The sequence below is a fragment of the Tasmannia lanceolata genome, unplaced genomic scaffold (assembly GCF_043159265.1).
Source record: "Tasmannia lanceolata isolate RefF3 unplaced genomic scaffold, GAP_Taslan_0.1 ptg000037l, whole genome shotgun sequence".
Classification (NCBI taxonomy): Eukaryota; Viridiplantae; Streptophyta; class Magnoliopsida; order Canellales; family Winteraceae; genus Tasmannia; species Tasmannia lanceolata.
In genome coordinates this window covers 24,019,153-24,042,617 of record NW_027518714.1, presented here as the reverse complement: position 1 = coordinate 24,042,617, position 23,465 = coordinate 24,019,153, and the positions used below count along the sequence as shown (strand labels likewise).

General features: G+C 40.8%; 2 protein-coding genes across 2 annotated transcripts in view; both read left to right on the top strand.

The window, feature by feature from the left end:
• The window catches only part of LOC143860952 (diphthamide synthesis DPH2 family protein), a 60,144-nt gene that overhangs the window by 30,461 nt on the left and 6,218 nt on the right, over positions 1-23,465 (top strand). The window lies entirely within an intron of this gene.
• Positions 11,326-12,441, top strand: LOC143860953 (uncharacterized). Its single transcript, XM_077371820.1, has 2 exons — positions 11,326-11,843; positions 11,946-12,441. The coding sequence occupies exons 1-2, from the start codon at positions 11,332-11,334 to the stop codon at positions 12,376-12,378; spliced, it is 945 nt and encodes a 314-aa protein (XP_077227935.1). The 5' UTR covers positions 11,326-11,331; the 3' UTR covers positions 12,379-12,441.

The window sequence follows — 23,465 nt, the reverse complement described above, 5'->3', positions numbered from 1 at the left end:
AATGCGGAAATAAATCCTAATATCTGCATCATTCTCCCCCGCTTGGAAAGAACTCTCCCTCGAGTTCTAATCTGCCTGGATCAAATACGTAGACGACCCACTCAAGTAGCATGAGTCGCAATCCTCCGAACTCTGGAATACTGGACAACGCTCGTAATGATTGAGAAAGTGGTATGGAACTCGAGCGTAGTAATACAGAAGAAATCATCCATGCAGAATCATAAAGACACGAACCTCTCTTGACAATCAAATAAGCTGGGAAGATGGCAACGTACTCATCCTCGATTGGTGGGATCGGCATAACATCTATGGGCAATACGAATCCATGACCAGCCTCAATAATGTGGTCATCTGCTGGTATCACTTCTGGCGCGATGGAATCAACAGCAAAGTCATCTGTTAGAATCGTATCTGGCATAGTGATATCAAGCGGATCCTCCTGACCAATCTGCGTAATAAGCTCCTCTGCGTCAGCACAAATCTCGATAATCTTCTCAACTGGCTCAAAGATAGTGCAATCCTCAACAATATGCTCTCTAACATCCATCTCAAGTAATGGCTCAACAGTTAGGTCACTCGGCTCGGACTTAGGATGGTGCTCGGTCCACTCAGTCAGTGGAACAATCTCACAAGGCTCTACCACCATAACTGCCTCTACTGTGGAAGTGTCAAGATCTCTCTCGAGATGCGCGGCAATCGGTGCTGGGGAAACCTCGGAATCGTCATGCTCGTCAACATCGGCCTCAGCAATCACTGGACTCTCTGGCTCTATATCTGACATCTCTGACTCATTATCTGCCATCATAGACTCAGTATCCGACATAATCAAGGTCTCAACCTCTATAATGATCTCATCCACAATATCATATTTCGGACTTATAGCATCATCTGTGTCTGGCTTGTCAATAGTGTTAGCAAATTCCTTCGTTGCTTCAATTTCTGCCTCGTGCACGACGGGCTGCAATGTTTTGTTCAGGGCGAGCGAAGGCTGCATGTTCTTCGCGGCGGGCTGCGACTTCTTGTTCACGGCGAGCTGCCTCTTCACGTACTATCCTCTGCTCGGACCGATAAAGAGCTACTTTCGCATAACCGTAGAGAAACTCCTCACGAACCTCCTCCCATCGACGGAATGGAGGTTCGCCTAAGTGACGGCGCTTCGCCTCCAAGTGTCAGCATTGCGATTACTGTTATAAATACTTAAAAAAAAAGTATTTTCTACAGAAGAGTCACGTGACCATCATTCCTTATTAGTTGCATCGAATCTGTTTTTCAACCCCCTCCTCTTTCATTGGGCACCCCCTTACATTTGTTGGCTTAAGTAATAGATTTTGACCCCCCTTTCCTCCAGGGCACCCTCCTTCTAATATTTGTGAACTAATTTCACCACCCCTTTTTTACATTTAGGCACCCCCAAACAAAAAAATCCCAATGTCTGCATCACTTTCGTTCCAGTGTTGAGCGATGGATTCCAAGTCTGTAGCGAAGTAAGGTATCCCCCAAAAGCATCGTCTCCTCTACGAACGATCCCTTTTGCTTGAAGCTCCGATTCAAAATTGAAAAGGATCAACATTGGGCTAATGTGAAACGGCTTTTCTAACTGAGGTAGACGCCAAACTCTCTTTTCCCATGACCATACCTCTTCCAGGATCCATAAGTTGTTTCTCATGCAACCCACCAAACATCTTTTAAGGGCCGATTTATGCACCTCAACCCTCCCCAACAGTATACTAATCTCCGGTGGGCTACTGCTGGTTTCATTCTTCTAAGGCATTTCATCCTTGCCCTTTTTACGAGTCTTTCCTCTTGCTCCTCCCTTTAGCTGCACTGGGCACTTCCGGCATAGATTGCGACTCCCAAAATTCTTATAACCATAGCTTGGGCATTTTCAATCTGACTGATGAGAAGAGATATTCCTACTGCTCATCTCCTCCCATGTACCTGAGATTCTTCTAGCTCCTGCGTGGTAGCTTTGTAAGAGGGCCTCCCTCGCATCCTCACTTTCCGGGGCTACATAATGATTCCTTGGAGGGGACCATAGCGAACTGATAACACTTCTTACCTTGAACGCTGATCGTGCTACAAAGTCGAGGCGCTGAGCGTCTCTGTAGAAGAAGCCCATTCTCAGTAGGCAGTTCTCCTCTGGAGGGGCTGATAAAGTATTTTAATTTTGTGTTTATCCTTTTTGCTTTCTTTAAGAACATAATGTCTAGCAACTTTTTTCTTTTTTCCCTTTTTTGTAAAATTTTGATTACAACAAATACCCCCTCAAGTCTTGTAAGTGAAAGGGCTCTGAGGCTTGCAAGACTTCATTTTGACATAGGGATATTTTCGTAATTTTCTTTGAATCGGGGGTGTTATGGTTATTTTTACCCGTTTTGGGGTGTTTTTGGTAATTTCCCTTGAATCGGGGCTATTCTGGTCATTTCAACCAATTTGGGATATTTTGACCATTTTCGTTGGCTTGAGGGTATTCCGGTCTTTTTCACCTGGTTTGGAGTATTTTGATGATTTTCCATGACCCAAGGGTATTCTGGCATTTTTACCTGACTTGTGGTATTTTGACCATTTTCCTTGACCGAGGGTATTCTGGTCTTTTTACTTGATTTGCGGTATTTTGACAATTTTCCTTAACCCGAGGCTATTCTGGCCCTTTTTACCTGATTTGTGTTGTTTTGACCATTTTCCTTGACCTTAGGATATTCCTGCCTTTTTTGCCTAATTTGTGGTATTTTGTGAATTTTCCTTCACTCGAAGGTATTCAAGTCATTTTACCTAATTTGGGGTATGTTGACCATATTCCTTTGACTCGAGGGCATTCTGGTCTTTTTCACCCGATTGGTGGTATTTGTGTAATTTCTTCTGAATCGGGGATGTTCTGGTCATTTTACCTGATTTGGCGGTATCCTTGTAATTTCCCTTGAATCGGGGATATTCTGGTCACTTTTACCCGATTTGGAGGTATTCTTGTAATTTCCCTTGAATCAGAGATATTCTTACTCATTTTACCCGATTTGGGGGTATTCTTGTTATTTCCTGTGGTTCGGGGATGTTCTTGTCATTTTATGCGATTTGGAGGTATGCTTGTAATTTCCAGGGGATATTCTGGTCATTTTTGTGCCACTGGGGCATATTAGTTATTATCCATGCCTATGAGTATTTTTGTCAATTTTAATGACTCAAGGGTATCGGTTGCATCACTTGTATCAATCTCGTGTATTTGTGGGCCTGCCTCGTTTTGATCCAAATAAGATTTGGGAGAATGTTTTCATAATGGAGTCCAGTATTTCACACTTTATGTGTTAATGTAGTGGGCCACTTTGTTTTCAACCTAAAAGGAGTGAGGATAATAGCTTAAGTGATAAGAACACAGAGGGAATTAAGGTGGGATGAGGATAATGAGACGGCTAGAAGGCTAACAGAACAGAATCGTGAGAAGCTAAAAGAGATGGAGAGTGAAAAAAATGGAAACCGTCGGACTCCTCCCATGACACTTGTCTTTGTAAGATAGGCAAGAGAGAGAGAGAGAGAGAGAGAGAGAGAGAGAGAGAGAGAGAGAGACCAGATGATTACCTTTCCTATGGAGCTTCTCCTCTTATAAATTTACTAATCATTTTTGAAATCTCAAAAGACTTCGCCGGTTTTTTTAAGCCTTCTTTCTCCAACCATTTTGATTCCATTGTACATGCTCGACTACCCTTTTCTTGCATCATTTGGGATATAACCTGCTAACGTGAGCGGCGTTCAGAATCCTCATTCCTTCAAGAAGCGGTCTGGGTTCGGGAAAAGTTAGAATCTATGCAACTGCTCTTCATGGAAAACAATAGCCATGCCATGTACTCTTTTTTGTAACTCTATTTTTTTAGAGAGAAAAAAAGATAAATCATGATACCACAGGAAAGATTCCTTGGTTTCATTGAGAACTATGTTTGCCCACCAAGTGTTTCCCATAAGTCCTCACTTATTCATTGTCGGATCAAGGTTATTTGCACATTTGATGTTTTTCTGTTGAACAGTTTCAACAGTTTTGATCGTGTGAGGTCCCATATGTGTAGTTTTATTAACCATAAAACTACTGAGGGCGTCCACAAATCAGTAGCCCTATTAACATATGAGCGACGTGCCCTTTTCATCTCCACAAATCTACCTTGATGAAAACATATGAACATTTTTAGTGTTCGTTTATCAAATCATTTGAATCCAAGTTACTGTGATTTATTATATCATTTGATCATTCTTCCTTTTTTTCTGTGCAGGGTGAATAATGTATTTCCATAAAATCGGCCCTCTTTTGGAGGGGTGGGGATCTCTGGCTTCCAAATAAACAACTTCGCAGGAGTTTTTATTATTGCAAAGCAAGCCATTTTGCAGGTGATTTTTAATCATCGGTAATAAATAAACTTTGTGAGGCCTTTCCAAAGGTGCCATACTGCATTGGCAGGGTAGCCATTTCTTAGGGCGAACTGTGCGTCTCTTTGGCAGGGGAGCCCTTTCTTTGGGCGAACTGTGCCGCCCTTTGGCAGGGGTGTCCTTTCTTGGGGCGAACTGTGTCGCTCTTTGGTAGGGGAGCCCTTTCTTAGGGCAAACTATGCTGCTTTTTGGCAGGAAAGCCCTTTCTTGGGGCCAACTGTGTCGCTATTTGGCAGGGGAGCCCTTTCTTGGGCCGTGGGCTGTTCTTTGGCAGGGGAGCCCTTTCTTGAGGCGAACTATGCCACTTGGATTTACAAATTTGGATTTAATTTGATATGTTTGGTTATTATATTGATTTTAGACTCTCGTCTTCTTTGAGGATGGTCAGAAAAGATCTATGACCAAGAGACGATCGTGGGGGTGATTATACTGAGGTGGAGCTATCACGGAGTGATGCTTTATTTGGAAGATTTTCTTCGGACCCTATCATCAAAGCGAAAATGATTTTAATGAAACGAAGGAACTTGCTAATTTGGGCCATGACTTCAGTATCACCTGCTGCATAAGGAACGGATCTGTAGTCTTCTTCCTGATAACCGTAGTAAAGGCATAGAGGAATTTGACACCCTTGGAAAACTCATTTTCTATGAGAAACATCGCCCTTGGAATAATCATTTTAACATAAAGGGTTGTGCGTTGCATGACCCTGGGTTTACGTCGTAGACAAAAATCATTTTTCAAGTGTTTGATAAAGATCTTGTAGCTCTTGAAATATATGAGGCAGTCGTTAGTTCTCATGGTACATGAACCTTGCGCGAGATGTGGTGCTGGAAGACTAACACTTTTCATTTCCCGTGGGGGGAGATGGCCCCATCTTTGTGGGATCTCTATTTCCTTTGTGGTTTGCCTATCTGTGGGAAAGCTCACGATGAGTACGTCCCGACAAACAGGGAATTATATTTGCCGGTTTCCTACGAGAAGGATGATACATATGAACTTCCAGGAGAAGCCCGAACTTTATTTTATGAGTATAATGATATTTGTACATATCCGCAGTATAAGAGGAAGTCTCATGTGACTTATGATGATTGAATTAATAATTTCTTCGAAAGAAATTCCCCATCGGATGGTCCAGAGGGTGACCGTGTTCAATCTTGCCGTATAGATGACTTATCCAGAAGCGGATTCTTAGCTGCTTATCTGTCACTTTGGTTAAGTCGGTTTGTGCTGCCATGAGATAGACCATGTTTGTTCAGAAACGTTTGTAGTATGAGCATGAATGGCGTCAGGAATCAAGCATTTGCTTGCCCCATTAGTTTTGGGAAGGATCTATAGCAGTTTCGGACGAATTGCTTCTTACAAGGATAACCCTGGAGGCGTCATTGTGCACTTTCCCGTTCACTTCTTAGTTGTATGGGTGGGTAGCTATTTTCGAACGGCTTATGATAGGATGTCAATTCCTGATGGTCGATTGATTTGTATTGCAGAACATTTTATGAGTGCACATCCTAGAGTACACTTATCGGAGTAGTAGATTTTTATTTAAAGGGACCAAAGAAGTCTGTTTTCGACCTTATACCCTTGGTGGTGACTTAGAAGATAAGACCTTTGTCGAAAACATCTACCTGTCTGCAGGAAAGATAAAACACAGCAATACTGAGCAATATTGAGCTGGAGATGGAATTTCTCATTTTTATCAAGGGGAGCGCCTTCCTTTAAGAAATTGTCAAACTGGCTTCGAGCCGTATTATCCAAACTGATATGGTTAGATATTTGATTATGATCAACGGGTTCTGATACCTCCAGCAATAGAATATTCATAGCGCCACAATTTGAAGCTTGCCGATGTAGCTGACCTTTGGGAAAACTTGTTGCGCCACGCACTTGTATGGAGTTTATTATTTCTAGGAACTCAATAGGATGGTTAAACATTTTATTATGATCAACGAGTTCTAATACCTCCACCAATAGAACATTCGTAGTGTCATAATCTGAAGCTTGCCGAGGTTGCTGGCCTTTGGGAAAACTTGTTGTGCCACGGCACTTGTACGAAGTTTTATCATTCCTTCCTTTTGAGTTCTTAGGAATGATAAACTTCGTACTAGTTCCGTGGTGCAGCAAGTTTTCCCAAAGGCCAGCTACCTTGGCAAGCTTCAGATTACGACGCTACGAATGTTCTATTGGTGGAGGTATCAGAACTCGTTGATCATAATCCAATATCTAACCATATCGGTATGGATAATACGACTCGAAGCCAGTTTGACGATTTCTTAAGGGAAGGAGAGCCCCCTGATAGAACTGAAAAATTCTATCTCCAGCTCAGTATTGCTCAATATTGCTGTGTTTAATCTTTCCTGCAGACAGGTAGATGTTTTCAACTAAGGTCCTATCTTTTGAGCCACCACCAAGGGTATAAGGTCGAAAACAGACTTCTTTGGGTGCCTTTAAATAAAAATCTACTATTCCAAGAAGTGTACTCTTGTGGATGTGCACATAAAATTTACTACAATACAAATCAATCGACCGTCAGGAATTGACATCCTGTCATAAGCTGTTGGAAAATAGCTATCCACCCATACAACTAAGAAGTGAATGGAAAAGTGTACAATGTCGTCTCCAGGGCTGTCCTTGCAACAAGTAATTCGTCCGAAACTGCATGCTTCCCAAAACTGATGGGGCAAGCGAATGCTTGATTCCTGACGCTATTCGTGCTCATACTACAAACGTTTCTGGGAGAACACAGTCTCTATCTCATGGCAGCACAAACCGACTTAACTAGAGTGACAGATAAGCAGCTAAGAATCCGCCTCTTGATAAGTCATCTATACGGCAAGATCGAACACGGTCACCCTCTGGACCATCCGGTGGGGAATTTCTTTCGAAAAAATGATTAATTCAATCATCATAAGTCACATGAGACTTGCTCTTGTATTGTGGATTAGAAAAAATTTCATTACTCATAAAATAAAGTTCGAGTTTCTTCTGAAAATTCATATGTATCTTCCTTCCCGTAGGAAACTGGCATATATAATTCCCTGTTTGTCGGGACGTACTTATCATAAGCTTTCTCACAAATGGGCAAACCACAAAGGAAACAGAGATCCCACATAGATGGGGCCATCTCCTTCCAACGGAAAATGAAGTGTTAGTCCTCCAGGACCACATCTCGGACAAGGCTTGTGTTAGCTAATGATCGATCCTATACCCACCTGGAGAACTAACGGATGCCCTATATATTTCAAGCGCTACAAATCTTTATCAAACTCTTGCAAAACGACTTTTGTCCACGACATAAACCCAAAGTCATGCGACGCACAACTCTTTATGTTGAACTGATTATTCCAAGGGTGACGTTTCTCATAGAAAATGAGTTTCCCAAGGGTGTCAAATTCCTCTACGCCGGAACTACGGTTGTCAAGAACCAGACTGCAGATTTGTTCTTTATGGAAAAGGTGATACTGAAGTCGATGATCCAGATTAGTGAGTTCTTCAGTTTCATTAGAATATAACTCATGAAAATTTCTTTCCACTTTGATGATAGGGTGCGAAGAAAATCTTCCTAATAAAGCATCACTCCGTGATAGCGCCACTCTCGTATACTCACCTCCACGATCGTCTCTTGATCTTAGATTTTCTCTGACCATCGTGAAGAAGAAGAAAGAGAAAGTATAAAATCAGTGTAATAACCCAACAGATCAAATTAAGTCAAAGTTTGTAAATCCAAGCGGCACAATTCGCCTCAAGAAAGGGCTCCCCTGCCAAAGCGGCACAGATCACTCCAGAAAGAGCTCACCTGCCAATGCGGTATGTCACCTTTTGAAAGGCCTTACAAAGTTTATTTATTACCTGTGATTAGGAATCTCCTGCAAAATAGCTTGCTTTGAAATAAAAAAAAATCTCGTGCGAAGTTGCTTCTTTGGAAGCCTGAGATCTCCACTCCTCCAAAAGATGGCCGATTTTATGGAAATACACTATTCGCCCTGTACAAAAAAAGGAAGAATGATCAAATGCTATAATAAATTACATTAACTTGAATTCAAATGATATAATAAACGAGAACTGAAAATCTCCCTATAGTTTCATCAAGGTGAATTTGTGGAGATGGAAGGGCATGTCGCCTCTGAAGCACGGGTACCCCTAAAAAGCCCTCGTACCCGTGTCGGGTGCGTATCCGGTACGGGTACGTCCCGGGTACACACCCGAGGGAATGTTAAAAAAAAAAGGATTTTTGTGAGTCGGGTGCGTGTCGGGTGCGTTTGGGGTGCGCACCCGACGCACCTGACACGTTTATCTGTTTTTTTTAAAAACCAAACTTAAGGGGGGTGTTTGGAGTAAAAGGGGGGGGGTTAAAAAAAAAACACGACTTAAAAGCAACGATTTGGGTTTTTTTTAAAACCCTAACCTGCAACTCATCTCTCTCTCTCTCTCTCTCTCTCTCTCTCTCTCTCTCTCTCTCTCCCTCTTCCTCTCCCTTTCCCTCCGGCTCCCTCTCCCGACGGCCCTCCCTCCGGTTCCCTCGTCCGACGGAACCTCCGTCTCTCTCTCTCTCTCTACCGACGGCTCTCCCTCCGGCTCCCTCCTCCGACGGAACCTCCGGCACTCTCTCCGGCTATCCCTTCCACTCTATTAAAGGTATTTCTCTCTCTCTCACTCTCTCTCTCTCTCCCTCTCTACTGCTCTCTCTCTCTCTCTCTCTGATTCTCTCTCTCGCTCTCCCCGTGCTCTCTCTCTCTCCTCTCTCTCTCTGTGTGATTCTCTCTCTCTCTCTCTCTCTCTCTCTCTCTCTCCCCGTGCTCTCTCTCTCTCTCCTCTCTCTCTCTGTGCCTCTATCTCTCTCTCTCTCTCTCAGCCTCTCAGCCTCTCTCCTCTCTGTGTTTCTCTCTCTCCCTCTCTGTATCTCTTTCTCTCTCTGTTTTTTTTTATGGGTTTTGTCAATTGATTTTGATTCCAAAACAGATTATTGAGTCCAAAAATCTGCTTTGGATTCACAATCTGTTCTCAAAATCCAAAAGTCAAAACAAACAGGGCCCAATAATCATTAATCTGTTTTGGTTTTGGATTTTGAGAACATTTTTTGGATTTTGTCAATCGATTTTGAGTCCAAAACAGATTATTGGGCCCTGTTTGTTTTGGATTTTGAGAACATTTTTTGGATTTTGTCAATCGATTTTGAGTCCAAAACAGATTAATGATTATTGGGCCCTGTTTGTTTTGACTTTTGGATTTTGAGAACAGATTGTGAATCCAAAGCAGATTTTTGGACTCACAATCTGTTGAATCTAATTTTGAGTCCAAGAATCAGCTTCGGACTCACAATCTGTTCTCAAAATCCAAATCTGATTTTTGGGTGCAATACATGTTGGCTACTGTTGAGAGTCCAAAACTGAGTTTTGGGTGCAATACCTGTTGGCTGTTGAGTGTTGACTGTTGAGAGTTCAAAACTTATTTTTGGGTGCAAATACCTGTTGTCTGTTACTCTGTTGAGACTTGAGAGTCCAAAACTGATTTTTGGATGCAATACGCCAATACCTGTTGAGACTTGAGACTTGAGACTTGAGACTTGAGACTTGAGAGTATAAAATTGCTTCATTATAAATTTATAATTGCATTGCATTGGATTGCCATTTGCCATTTGCCACTTGCCTTTTGAATTTATATGGATATGTTTGGTTGTGTATACAATTGCTTAATTTACATGGGTAAGTTTGGTTGTGTATACAAATTTACAATTGGTGTTGTCTTGTAAGTTGTAACCTTGTTTGTTTCAATTTGTGTAATTGAGAATTAGAGTCCCTTGTTTTGTTGGTTTGCAACGTTGCGTACTAAAATTGTTTTTGTTGTTTAATATATTTTAGAATGTCTTCATCCGGTGGTAGTAGCGTTGCCCAAGCCGCACATACGTCTTCTACTGATGAAGATTTGTCGAAGCCTTTATGGAAGCATGTCTCTAGATTTGATAAAGATCCTAAGGGTGGAGGGAATGTGAGGTGGCAATGCAATTTTTGCAGTAAGAGTTTCAGTAGCTCTTACACAAGGGTTAGGGCGCACTTGTTGAAGATAGCAGGACAAGGAATCAGACCATGTCCTAAAGTGAAAGCAAGTGATCTACTTGCAATGCAAAGGTTTGAGGAAGAATGCAAAGAGATTATGAAGCAAAATGCTCCCAGGAAAGTGCCATTGCCGCCATCGTCGAGTACTGGATCATTGGGTTGCACAAGTATGTTTGTGGCTCCAAGTTATGATTTGAAGAAGAGAAAGACAAGTGGAAATGTGAGTGCACTTGAAAAAGCTTTCAACATGGCGGCCCGTGATCAACTACATGCCGAGATTGCTAGGATGTTTTACTCCGGTGGCTTGCCCTTTCACCTAGCAAGAAACCCATACTATGCTAGTTCCTACACTTTTGCCGCCAACAATGTGCTTTCGGGGTATTTGCCTCCGGGGTACAACTTGCTTAGGACAACTCTACTTCAAAGAGAGAGGGCTAATATTGATAGGTTGTTGCAACCTATTAGAGACACGTGGAGGGAGAAAGGCGTGAGCATTGTTAGTGATGGATGGAGCGACTCACAGAGGAGGCCTCTCATTAACTTCATGGCGGTGTCGGAAGGTAGAGCTATGTTTCTTAAGGCGATAGATTGTTCGGGGGAGACAAAAGACAAGCATTTCATTGCTAACTTATTGAAGGAAGTGATTAATGAGGTTGGACATGATAAGGTTGTCTAGGTAGTTACCGATAATGCTCCAAATTGCAAGGCGGCCGGACAACTTGTTGAAGCTCAATTTCCTTCCATATTTTGGACCCCGTGTGTGGTGCACACACTCAATCTTGCTTTGAAGAATATTTGTGCGGCAAAGAATGTGGAAGTAAATCAAATTGCCTATGGAGAATGTAGTTGGATCTCGGATATTGCGAGAGATGTCATGCTAGTGAAGAATTTCATCATGAATCATTCGATGAGATTGGCCATATTCAACGACTTCAATAGTTTGAAGTTGCTTTCTGTTGCCGAGACTCGCTTTGCGAGTGTTATTGTGATGCTTAAGAGATTTAAACTCTTAAAGCAAGGTCTACAATCGATGGTGATTAGTGACAAATGGAATTGCTATCGAGATGATGATGTAGGAAAAGCAAAGTTTGTGAAAGAGAAGGTGTTAGATGACATTTGGTGGGATTCTATCGATTACATACTCTCTTTTACATCTCCTATGTATGACATGCTAAGAGAGTGTGACACGGATAAGCCTTGTCTTCATTTGGTTTATGATATGTGGGACACGATGATTGAGAAAGTGAAGACGGCAATCTATAGGAAGGAAGCAAAGAGAAAAGAAGAAGAGTCTAGCTTTTATGAAGTGGTGCAAGAAATTCTTTTTGATCGTTGGAACAAGAGCAACACTTCGCTTCATTGCTTGGCTCATTCATTGAATCCAAGGTTAGGTGACTTCAAATTTTATTTAGATTAATAGTTATGTTCATTGTGAACTTTATTTCCTACTTTTAACATGAAACTAAATTATTTTTTCTATTCTTGAAGGTATTACAGCGAAGAATGGCTTAGTGCCAGTTCAAATCGTGTTCCTCCACATAAGGATACAGAGATTTATGCAGAGAGGGTAAAGTGCCTCAAAAGGTACTTTCCCAATTCAGCAGATCGCACGAAGGCTAATGTGGAGTTTGCCCACTTCTCTATGAAGTCTGGATTATTCAATGACATTGATTCTATCAATGACCGAGCTACTTTAGAGCCTGATGATTGGTGGGCTGTCCACGGTACGTGTGCTCCTATGCTTCAAAGCTTAGCTTTGAAGCTTCTTATGCAGCCTTCGTCTTCATCTTGTGCCGAGAGGAATTGGAGCACTTACTCCTTTGTGCATTCTTTGAGAAGGAACAAGATAACTCCACAACGGGCTCAGGACTTGGTTTTTGTTCATAGTAATCTTCGTCTTCTATCAAGACGATCTCCATAGTATGCACAGGGAGAGACGAGGATGTGGGACATAGGTGGAGATTCATTTGACTCTTTTGACGATGTTGGGGTGCTTGAAGTTGCTAGCCTTTCACTCGATGAGCCGGATTTGGAAGCCGTTGTTTTTACCGATGATGTAGGCGACGGACATTGTATCTAATGAATGATGCGATCGTAACATCTTGTACTTAAAGTTGGAAGTTGGAACTTGTGAAATATGGAGTAATATTAGATTTTGCTATTTTGGTGATGTTAATTGTAATTTGATTGTTCTTTAATTGTTTTTAATTTTTATAAATATATAATAAAATAATAAAAAATATTATTATATTTTACGTACCCGAACGTACCCGCACCCGGGTTTTTTGAAAAATCACGTACCCGCGTACCCGTGTAGTGTCGTACCCGTACCCCGTACCCGTACCCGTGCTTCCTTGCATGTCGCTCATATGTTAATAAGGCTACTGATTGCGGATCTTCAAACTCGTTTCAGATAATACCTCTCAATTCAAACCTATCCGCCTTATTGATGATGCTGATTTAGAAGATGGGGATATAAATGACGGTTGAAATTGACAAAGTCATGGGTATTGGTTATGTTGATATATGTTGATAATATGAGGCGAATGTGCACCATATTTTGTTGCCAAGACCAGCTTACATACATGGATGGCTTCGATACAATATGCATGAGGATGTTGCAATTGTCAAAGGGATTTCCCCAGATGGGACCCTACAATTTTTCCAAAAGGACTCTAATGCCACCGCTTCGGATGCACAGAACACAGAGCAGAGATGGGCAAGTGCTTGCCTAACTGTTTGGGTGGAATCCCGAAATATAGTGACGACAACAGGCTACTAAGGTTTATGATGCCTATGCAATCATGGTTTTAAATTTCGGCCGAAACGAACGAAATGGCCGAAATATTTCGGTTTCGGCCGCGACCGAAATGAAATTTATGAAGTCATTTCTTTCCAAGATTTCGGCGAAATTTTACTGAAATTTCGCCGAAATGTCACCGAAATTTCGGTCATTTTTAGCATTTTTTACAAAAATAGATCCACCGAAATGTTATAATTCCCACCGAAATTTATGAAATATTCACCGAAATAGCCAAAATTTCCACTGAAATTGCCGAAATTTACACTGAAATTTTAGACATTTCAGTCAAAAAAAAAGAAAAAGAAAAAGAAATTATAATCGTATTTTTACATGATTTCGGCTGAATATTTTGCCCGAAACCGACACGGAAACCGAAATTTAAAACCTTGTATGCAATTATAAAATCCCGCTAAGGAGCATTATCACATTGATGAAAATAAATCAGAAGAGCTGAAAAGCAAACAATAACACTAGAGTCCAGTGTAGATGCATGTACAGAGGGGTCAGCTTCGACTGATAGCGGATTGGGAGATCAGGCTTTTGAGATGGTTTGTCATTCGTATGAAAGATGAAGTTGAAGACCTTGCTGACAGTATTCGGTTTTATCTCACAAAGATTGTGGAAGGGTGGTTCTATGTGCAAAATAAACTTCATGGTAGCAGGCTTGAAGGTTTTTGAGTTTTTCTAGTTCTATGGATGAGCGTATTGCAGTTCTGTTGCAAACATTATCGGCAACAAAGGATGAAGTCATTCATTATGCTTGGGCTCATGGAACCCTTGAAGCTAGATATGAGTGACTTGGAAGCTAAAAAAAAACTAAAGAAAATCAATTACCTGTGTTACAGAATGATAACGTTATCCTACTTTTTGAATGTACTGATGCTACTCAAGAACTGCAGATTGTTGTCCAACCCAGAACTGGAAAAACTTTAAAGATGAACAGAAACTGATGGGGATATTTTACTCGCTCTGCACAAAAGGATGACAGAAGATGATACCCATAAATAAATTACAAATTGATGATAGCAAGGTTCTGATGCCAGTGCAGATCACAAGAATTTTTTGAACTCATAGTCGTTACGGAGGTTGGAAAATATGAAAACAAGACTTATAGGCAAATAGGTTGAGCAAAAGAGTATACTATTTCTTGGCTATGAGGAAAGTTACCTAAGCTCTTCAGTTGATGAAAGGAGACTTCCTAAGCCACCCAAAAACCTATAGTTTAAGTAAAAATAAGCACAACCCTCAAAGACAACGAAATAATTGCTCCGAAGAAACAAAGGCTAGGAGGATTAGTTCTCAGATGAACACAGACAAGGCACAAGAAGAAATCGATTCGTTTCGAAAAGGCTAAGATGACTTATTCTGCAGACTGAAAAGGAATTTGCCGTTGAAGGATTGTGGTAGATCTAGGGATCTTGCAGCTTATTCTGATGATCCATTCCTAATGTTCATAATAAAGAGCACTCTGGAGTCTCCAGAGGCAGGGAGCCTTGCCAAGTTAGAGTCTATGATAGATCCATAACTAAGACATACAAAAATTACAGGTTGGACTTTAATTTAGAAAAGAAATCATTCCTGCGCATAGTACAATATAAAAGGAAAGGATTACCCTCATGGATGAAAGATTAAGATTTTGATAAAATCAAGATTAGGATTTCCAATCCTACAAAGAGTGATTTTAGGTGCCAGAATGGGGTTGCCTTTGAATCTGAATATTCCAAATGAATTGCGAATTCCATCTCTGTCAAATACTATGACAAGACTTGGATAAAAAAAGCAAATAACATGGCGTGGATGGAGACTAGAATTATTCCTGTTATCATCATAAGTATTTCCCTGACCAATGCAAGATGTGGTTTGAATGAAGTGGGCCAATCTTCAACTATAGTGAGCTTTGATTGAGAGGAGAAGTCTTCCAATGGGGTCCTCTCACACGATCAAAATTGTTGAAATTGTTCAACAGAGAGACATCAAAAGTGCCAATAAGCTTTATCCGTCAATGAACCAGTGAGGACTTCACTTGGTGGGCGAACATATTTGTCAATCAAACCACAGACTCCTTCCTTCGGTATCTTTGATTTATCTTTTTTTTTTTCCTAAAAAAAGAGTCTAGCTGTTGCTTTTCACGAAGAGCAGCTGCAGAGATTCTCACTTTCCCGAACCCAATCAGACCGCTTCTTGAAGCGAGATGAGGATTTTGAATGCCGCTCACGTTAGCAAGTTAAATCCAGAATGGTGCAAAAAAGGTGTAGTCAAGCATGTATAAGGAAATAAAAAGGGTCAAGGAAAGAAGGCTTATAAAAGCAAAAAAGAAAAAAAAGAACGAAAAAAAAGAAAAACCTGAAGAAGTCTATTGAGTTTCCAAAGAGGATTTAGTTCATTTATAAGAGGAGAAGTTTTGTAGGGAAGGGAATCACCCGGTTTCCTACTCTCTCTCTCTCTCTCTCGCCTATCTTACAAAGACAAATGTCATGGGAGGAGTCTTCCGTTTTCCGTTTCTTTCACTCTCCATCTCTTTTAGCTATGTCATGTTTGTGTTTCTTTTAGCTTTATCTAACCTTCTCTTTATCCTCATCCCACATTATTTCCCTCCCTTTGTTCTTATCACTTAAGTTTCCGCCTTCATGTAAGCTATTCTATTCTCCCTACTCCTTGTTGAAAACGAAGTGGCCCACTACATTAACATATAAAGTGTGAAATACTGGACTCCATTATGAAAACATTCTCCCAAATCATAGTTGGATTAAAACGAGTAGGGCCCACTAATGCACAAGATTGATACAAGTGGTGTTGCAACTGATACCCTTGAGTCATTAAAATTGACCAAAATACTCCTAGGCATGGAAAATAACTAATATGCCCCTATGGCACAAAAATGACTAGAATATCCCCGAGAAATTACAAGCATACCTCCAAATCATGTAAAATGACAAGAACATCCCCAATCCACGGGAAATTATAAGAATACCCCCAAATCGGGTAAAAAAAGACCAGAATACTTTCGAGTCAATGAAATTGGTCAAAATACTACAAATCAGGTAAAAAGACCGGAATACCCTTGGGTCAAGGAAAATGGTCAAAATACCACAAATCAGGTAAAAAAGACCAGAATCCCCTCGGGTCAAGGAAAATAGTCAAAATACTGTAAATCCGGTAAAAATACTGGAATACCCTTGGGTCAAGGAAAATGGTCAAAATATCGCAAATCAAGTAAAAAAGACTAGAATCCCCTCGGGTCAAGGAAAACGGTCAAAATACCACAAATAGGTAAAGAAGACCAGAATACCCGTAAAGGAAAATCATCAAAATTCCCCAAACTAGGTGAAAAAGACTGCAATACAATCGAGCCAAGGAAAATTGTCAAAATACCCCAAATCCGTTGAAATGACCAGAATAGCTCCGATTCAAAGGAAATTACCAGAATCACCCCAAATCGGGTAAAAATGACCAGAATACCCCTGATTCAAAGGAAATGACTAAAATACCCCTATGTCAAAATCGAGTCTTACAAGCCTCAGAGTCCTTCCACTTACAAGACTTGAGGGGGCATTTGTTGAACTCTAAAATTTACAAAAAAGGAAAAAAGGAGAAAGTGGTTACGCATTACGTTGTTCCTAAAAGCAAAAAAGGATAAACATAAAATGAATATACTTTAATAGAAAAGAGAGAAAAATATTCTACGACTAAGAGAAAAGAAATCATTAAACGGAACTCAACTCAACTCAACTAAGCCTTTGTCCCAAACTAGTTGGGGTCAGCTAATGAATCCTTTAGAAAATTTTCATGAAGAAGGTGAAAGGATCTAACTAGCTCAAAATTGACTAAGTCTACTCCCAACACTAGTTGGGTTCGTCTACATGGATCATTTTCTTCTATTCTATCCTATCCAAGGTCATGTTCTCTGTTATGTTCATATCCCTCAAGTCTTTTGTCATTGTTTCTACCCAAGTTGTTTTCGGTCTGCCCCTACCTCTTTTTACTCCATAAACATAGCACAAGTCACTTCTCACTGGAGCATCCAAGGGCCTACGTTGGATATGCCCAAACCATCTTAAGCGGTGTTCTCTTATCTTCTCCTCAGTTGGTGCCACCCCCATCTTTTTACGGATGTCTTTATTTTTAATTCGATCTAACCTTGTGTGGTCGCACATCCATCTTAAGCATTCACATCTCTTATATACTCATATTATGCACATGCTGCTTCTTGGTGGCCCAACTTAAGAAATCCCTAAACTTAAGAAAATAAAAAAATCTCGCAAAGAAGGAAATGAGTCATCCAGTTTTCAAAAAGAGGGAGTTACGTAGGATCTGATTTGATCTTTTGGAGAATAAGCTACACAAGGGAGAAGAAGGAAAAAAGACGAAAAAAGGAGAAAAAGATGAGAAAAGATTTCTGACACTAACAATCTATCTCTCTTTTTTTTTGCAAACTTCTTTCAAAAAGTTAAGAAATATAATGAGTACTTTTAAGTCTCCTAGGAGACTCAAAAGAAAGAAGACCTTTCCCCTCCAGGAGAAGTAAGAAAATCCCTTTTGAATCTCTTCCAAGAGACTCTTTAAAGGTCCCTTTAGAATCTCTTCCTAGAGACTCTAAAGGGGTCATCTTTTCTCCTCAGGGAGAAAGATGATAAAGATGGCGGTTCCACAAAAGGAAGAAGACCTTTCTCTTTCGGGAGAAAGAAGAAAATCCCTTTAGAATATCTTCCTAGAGACTCTAAAGGGAGAAGGCCTTTCTCCTCCGGGGAAAAGATGAGAAAGATGACGGTTTCCCAAAAGGAAGATAAAGAAAATCTCTTTAGAATCTCTTCCTAGAGACTCTCTAAAGGGAGAAGACCTTTTTCCTCCGGGAGAGAGATGATAAAAAAGAGGAAAGAAAATCCCTTTAGAATCTCTTCCGAGACTCTCTAAAGGGAGAATGAGACGACTCAAAAGAGTTCCTCTTCCCAGGCCTCTCTTACAAAAGAGTCGAAACAAAAATCATCAGAGAGTCGAATTCACTCTCTCCTCGAAAGATGATAATCAAAACTTGTATTTAGATAGGGAACCTTTTGATGTATAATAAGAGGTATTTTCTTCTTCAAGAAATGTAATTAACGACCATTAGAGCCGGAAGTGTACGCCCCCCCTGCCCCACAAAAATAAAATAAAATAATAATAATAAAATGTCTCCAAGCAAGAGGGAAATTTGATCTCAATACATTTTATGTGTGTGATTCTCATTTTATGCATGTGAAATTTGTTGCGAACAGTTCTAAATGGTAACAAGAAGTCTGCTAACTTTTACGACATGATAATTTTGTTTGGCATTCCACAATTGTCTCAAAAAGGCTTTTCTCGAACTCGACCATTAAGAATCACTCATCATGCTCTCTCTCATTAAGGGAAATTATATTGACCTTTTGGTATCCTATTTCGGCATAGGAGTGTCATTAAACCGATTAAAACATGAACCTTGTTGGGAATTTTGTTGTTCTAAGCAAGGTTGCCAGCGCGGGATTCGAAATCAGGATTCGATTCGGGAATCGAAAGCGGGATTCGAAGGTTCCGGGGATGGTTGGGAGCGGGATTCGATTTTTCGCCGGGGAGTCGCCGGAGATTCGCCGGGGAGTCACCGGAGATTTGCCGGGGAGTCGTCGGAGAGTCGTCGGAGAGCGATAAAAAATTAATAAAAGATAAAATTTAAGGAAAAATACCTGAAAATGAAAATCTAAGCATTCAACTGTACACCATTAAACAGAAACATGATTCTCCAAATACTGAAATTATAACAGTTTTTCATTTAGGAGCCAGGAGGCCAGGGACCAGGACTCCACCATTAAACAAAAAATTCAGTTTCCAAAAAGCGAAATATCAAAATTATTACAGAATTTCTCGAGTATTTAAAAAAAATAAAAATAAAGTTAGGCTTTTCTCTTTCCCTTCGAATAAGCATGATCAGCTTGTCCTCTTCCTTCTACATTTTCTGTAAAGGAAAAGTTTAAATAAATGAATTAATATTTATAAGACTAATATCTTCACTGGGAAATTGCAAGTGTTAAAGATTTTGTACCTCCCCTTGTACGCTCTCCACGCCCCAGGAAACTAGTATACGACCTTGAGTGTTGGATGGTCGTCCAATTTCAAGTTCCGAGCTACTGACCACTCTTGGAGTCCCAGATCCTACAGCTTCGTCATTGTCATCTAAGTCACGAATAGTGAGTGAAGGACTTGAAAGTAATGACTGAGATGACGCACGAAATGTAGAAGGTCTAAGGAAATCATCGTCGAGATCCTGCCATCGTATATCCACCATTCTGATAGAGGAGTCATCCATAAGTGGGTTGATGTCTCATTTTCTATTTGGTCCTTCTTTGTATGCAGCCGCATCAAATCTAAATAATAGATTCGAAATTAAATAAATAATCTGACATAAATAATAAAAAACAATTATTGCATGCAAAAACGAAACAAACTTTAAACCTGGATAGGAGTCGAAGATTTGAGTGGATGTACACAAGAGTATCAGCACGATGTGAATTTAAGCGATTACGCTTTACATTGTGAATGAAGCTATACGTGCTCCATACTCTCTCTGCAGAAGATGTGCTGATAGGCTGTGAGAGAATTTTGATGGCCACTGACTGTAACTCTGGTACATGACTTCCATGAAAGTTCCACCATTTGGTCACACACACATTGGGATCTTTCGCATCATCCGTAGCAAATTTACTGGAAAACCTTCCAACCCTTCCTATGAAATCATATAACTGACGTCTAATCATACCACTCATCTCATCATCAGGGGAGAGATCCCTAATGGCTTCATATACAGCATCCATGATTTCAGGGTCTTTATCTGAAAATAAAATTGAATAATCGATCAGTCGATAACATAAATGAAGATAAATACAATTACATTATGAAAATTCACAATATGAGAAACAATTACATACCTGGGGTGACTCGTTTACCACCGCCTGGTGCTGGAATATTGAGATATGCAGGGTCATAATATTTTGGAGTGAGTACATGAGCCAAGGCATGCATTCGAACATTCATCTTCCCCCATCGTCCCACCACAATACCATGAATATGATTGTACATGTCAGGCACATCTTTCAAGTTATCTTTTATTTGTCCTAACATATTGTCCATGCCTTCGTACACTTCTGATATTAGACAGCCTTCCTGGTCAGTGAACTTAATCATTTTATAGACGGGCTTCGTAATTAATAATGCCAATTTTATGTTCGTCCAAAATTCATCAGAGATTACACAAGTAGTTGTCATCTCGCCCCTCTTTATCATCACTTTGTCGGTGCAAGCATTCAACCAATCTTTCCAAGCATCTGTTAATACTGTCATCTGCAACGCCTCCCTTACATCAAGAAGTCTCTTAAGTGTAGTATAATGAGTTGCAAATCTAGTCTTCGCAACTTTCAGCAACTCAAACTTCGAATTGCTTCTAAATATAGCAAGAGCCTGCGAATGATTGGTAATATATTTGACGACATCCTTGCAGGAACGGTAAGTCTCTCCAATCCAACCTAGGTGTTTATGCTTGGTCAAGTCTTTGAATATCAGATTTAATGTGTGAACCACACAAGGAGACCAAAATATGTGGGGATAAATTTTATTAACCTCTGTCCCAGCAAGCTTGCAATTGGTTGCATTATCTGTCAGCACTTGCACAACATTAAAAGGCCCTACTTCTTCAATAGCATTCAACAAAAACTTTGCAATGTTTTTCCCTGATTTCTCCACGGCAGAGAAGTCGTGCGCATAGAGAAACATTGAAACGAACATATTTGATGCCAGTACATTGATCAGGGCTTTGTTCTTCACGTTTGTCCATCCATCAGAGACAATAGAAAGCCCATGTTCAGGCCATTTTTCTCTCACAACACCTAGATCTTTTGTTACATTATCTTTCTCATGGTCCAATAAAGTTCTTGCTGTCTCATAAGAAGGCAACTTGTATCCAGGCACACAATTGGCGGCAGTTATCATCTCTTGAAAATATGGAGATCGGAGGACGTTAAAGGGAATCCCATTGGCGGCCAAAAATCTCAGCACTTTATGATCAACATCGTCTCTATCCTTTGCTCTAAAAGACTTGCCAAGTGGTGATTCACCAACCTTACTTGAAGAAGTCGCACCGGAGCTGGAAGACTTGCCAAGCATGTCTAACCGTGATTTCTTCAGTGGCAGTCTCCCAGGTAAATTCTCTGCTCTTTGGACTTGGGTTCTGATGTGCTCTTGTAATTGTTTGTCTTTTGCAACTGCACTGCAATATGCTATTCCTTGACCTTGACCTCTTGGTGCTTTCACAAGGTGTGCGTGCACCCTTGTATAAGTCCCAGTGTAAACCTTCTTACAGTGCTTACATTTCCACTTTTTGGTTCCCCCATGTCCTTCGCTAGCTTTCTTTCCTTTGACTACGTGTGACCATAAAACTGTCGCTGACCTTGCGTTCGGAGTCAACACTATATCCTCGTCATAATCTTCTTCCACATATTCTTCATCATAGTTGTATTCTAGGTCCCCTTCAAAAACTATGTCATCATCACCTACACCTTGGCCTTGAAATTCTTGGTCGACAGTCTCGTCCATCTTTCCTCAATTGCCTCCTAACAAAATCAAATTGTAAAATATTTGAATAATATGTTAGATATTTTCTACTGTGAGTGTCTTACATGCATGCATGCAAGGGTATGCAGCGGTAGGCTCAGGGTTTGGTTTCCATGGAAATGCCCGAGGGTAATCACTATTTTGCAGGGGTAGGGTGAGGGTTGGGTTTCCCGTGGCGCAGTGTCGAATCTATTGGATTTATATCCAACAGACCGTCTTACGTGGGAATTCCCGAGGGTATTCACTATTTTGCAGGCGTAGGGTGAGGGTTGGGTTTCCCGTGGCGCAGTGTCGAATCTATTGGATTTATATCCAACAGACCGTCTTACGTGGGAATTCCCGAGGGTATTCATTATTTTGCAGGGGTAATTTATATCCAACAGACCGTCTTACGTGGGAATTCCCGAGGGTATTCACTATTTTGCAGGGGTAGGGTGAGGGTTGGGTTTCCCGTGGCGCAGTGTCGAATCTGTTGGATTTATATCCAACAGACCGTCTTACGTGGAAATTTTCGAGGGTATTCATTATTTTGCAGCGGCTTACGTGGGAATTCCCGAGGGTATTCACTATTTTGCAGGGGTAGGGTGAGGGTTGGGTTTCCCGTGGCGCAGTGTCGAATCCATTGGATTTATATCCAACTACCATTACATAAGCCCTATTTGAGAATACAAAATAGTAATCAACTAATTAACTATTACATAGATCTGAATATCTGATACCCGTTCAGCAAAATACATCATCAAAATACAAATAAATCACCCCCTTGCCTCACCAGTCATAGAAGCAGCACTTGACTGTGCCTCACCAGTCCCATACCATTCCCAAAAATAATTGTTCACCTCTCCAGGGATGAGGTTGTTCTGAACTACAACGATGGTTCGCCGATTCCAGTCTCTATCAATCGCATTCACTGTCCTCTTCTTCAAGGATTCAGGGCGAATGGAGTCCGGTACCGAAACATCCATCATCGCTATGTGATGTTGGGCTCCAAAGTACTGTCGGAGGATCCGAAGAGGCAAGTAGAAGGAAGTGCTCTGGAAACCCATTATCCGAACGCACTTCTGGCCAGAAGTCTCGAGGACTGCAGAGGAAATGGGAGCCCATGGGAGAATCCACTCAATGTCCTTACTTTCGCGACCCTTAAGCCATATAGCCCAACTGTCGTGTTCATCGAATGAAACCAACACCTCTCGAGTATTAAAACTCTTCGTCCAGGCTCGTCTTGGCAAAGGTGGTGGAGCCAAAATTCGTAATCTCTCCACTAGCCAAACCTAAATAATAAAAAAGTTAGAAACAATAATTATCCATAACCAAGTACATCATTCAAGCATTTTTAATAAACCATCCAATACTTACATAAAGAATGACGGAACTTCCCAAGAAGTCAGATCCAGTAGATCGGCGAGCACTATCTAGGCTATCAAAAAGTTCCGCTAAGACAGTAGGAGCTAGATTTGCACCTTGGCGAACTTGATCAACCAAGTCTACAAAATATAATGGAATCAAGTCTGATGACTCTGATCGGCCCGGAAAGAGAAACATTGGATAAGCACATAATGCTAATGCATTTTCACGGCAACGACGATACTCCA

Excerpts from the sequence above, each read along its gene's own strand:
- LOC143860953 (XM_077371820.1), top strand. The coding sequence starts at position 11,332 with ATGCTAGTGAAGAATTTCATCATGAATCATTCGATGAGATTGGCCATA. Across the intron at positions 11,844-11,945 it reads GCTCATTCATTGAATCCAAG|GTATTACAGCGAAGAATGGC; the intron begins GTTAGGTGACTT and ends CTATTCTTGAAG.